The sequence below is a fragment of the Eimeria tenella genome, genomic scaffold, assembly GCF_000499545.2.
Source record: "Eimeria tenella Houghton genomic scaffold, Eth_scaff4125, whole genome shotgun sequence".
In the NCBI taxonomy this organism is placed as follows: domain Eukaryota; phylum Apicomplexa; class Conoidasida; order Eucoccidiorida; family Eimeriidae; genus Eimeria; species Eimeria tenella.
The window spans coordinates 1-1,072 of record NW_013545038.1 but is presented as its reverse complement, the minus strand read 5'-3'; the positions used below and the strand labels follow the sequence as shown (position 1 = coordinate 1,072).

Below are 1,072 nucleotides of genomic sequence, written 5' to 3'. Positions count from 1 at the left end.
CTGTTGCTGTTGCTGCTGCTGCTGCTGCTGATAGAGCTTGCGCCGAGGGTTTTGGGCTGCCACTGCTGCTGCTTCTGCTGCTGTTGCTTCTGCTGCTGCCAGATTGTTGCTATGTGTTTGCACTCTGCTTCTGCTGCTGCTGCTGCATGGGCCTGCTGCTGCTGCATGCTGCTGCTGCGGCTGTTGCTGCTGCTGGGCGGTTTGCTGCAGATATCTATAGACCGTCTGGAGGAGGAGGGCCGGAAGATAAACAAGGCGGGCTGCAGCAGCAGCAGCGCAGCAGCAGCAATGTCTCCTGCTGCAGCACGCGCAGCAGCACTAGCGGACAGAATTGTTCATTTGCTGCTGAGGCCTCTCTTAACTCAAGAAGAGCTGCTGTCGCTTTTCGAAACTGAAGCTCCGTTTTGCATTCCCTGGGCTGACGTCAATGAACTCTGCCACATCGTACGTGCTGCTGCAGCTGCTGTTGCTGCTGTTGCTGCTGCTGCTGCGTCTGCTGTTGGTGCGCCTGCTGCTGCTTCTGCTGCTGCTGCTACTAGTTGTGTCGGTGTTGCTGCTGCTGTCGTCAGTGCGTGTGCTCGCCAGGTGTCTCGGCTGGGTTTGAAGTTTAGGGTTCAGGGTGTAGGGTTTAGGGTTTAGGGTTTGGGGTTTGGGATTTGCGTTTGCAGGTGGTGGATATTTTCAAGGAGGAGGACATGGTCCTCAACCTGCGCGCGCCCATAAAGGGTGCGCCCCAAACCCTAAACCCTAAACCCTAAACCCTAAACCCTAACTGCTTGTCGAGAGGCGAGCTAAGGCCCCAGAGTTCTACCATCATCTGGCTGCTTCTGTCTCTACCCCGGCAGCTTGTTGCTTCTTCACGTCACTCCCGTACGGCCAATTACTAGGGTTTAGGGTCTAGGGTTTAGGGTTTAGCGTTTAGGGTTTGTGAGTTGTTTGCAGTATACGGGGACATCCACGGGCAGTACTACGATTTGATGCGTTTATTTCATCTTTATAAAATGCCAGTGGCAGAAGAAGAAGCAGAAGAGTACCACAGCAGCAGCAGGGGCCCCCTGGGGGCCCCCGGGGG

The 1,072-nt window shown here is 55.5% G+C and overlaps 1 protein-coding gene across 1 annotated transcript; it reads left to right on the top strand.

Annotated features, from left to right (window-relative positions):
* Positions 1–165: 165 nt before the first annotated feature.
* On the top strand, positions 166–795 carry ETH_00043230 (protein serine/threonine phosphatase, putative / sortilin; the record flags this gene model as incomplete). Its single annotated transcript, XM_013379883.1, has 3 exons — positions 166–444; positions 669–726; positions 785–795. The coding sequence occupies 3 exons, from the start codon at positions 166–168 to the stop codon at positions 793–795; spliced, it is 348 nt and encodes a 115-aa protein (XP_013235337.1).
* Positions 796–1,072: the final 277 nt, after the last annotated feature.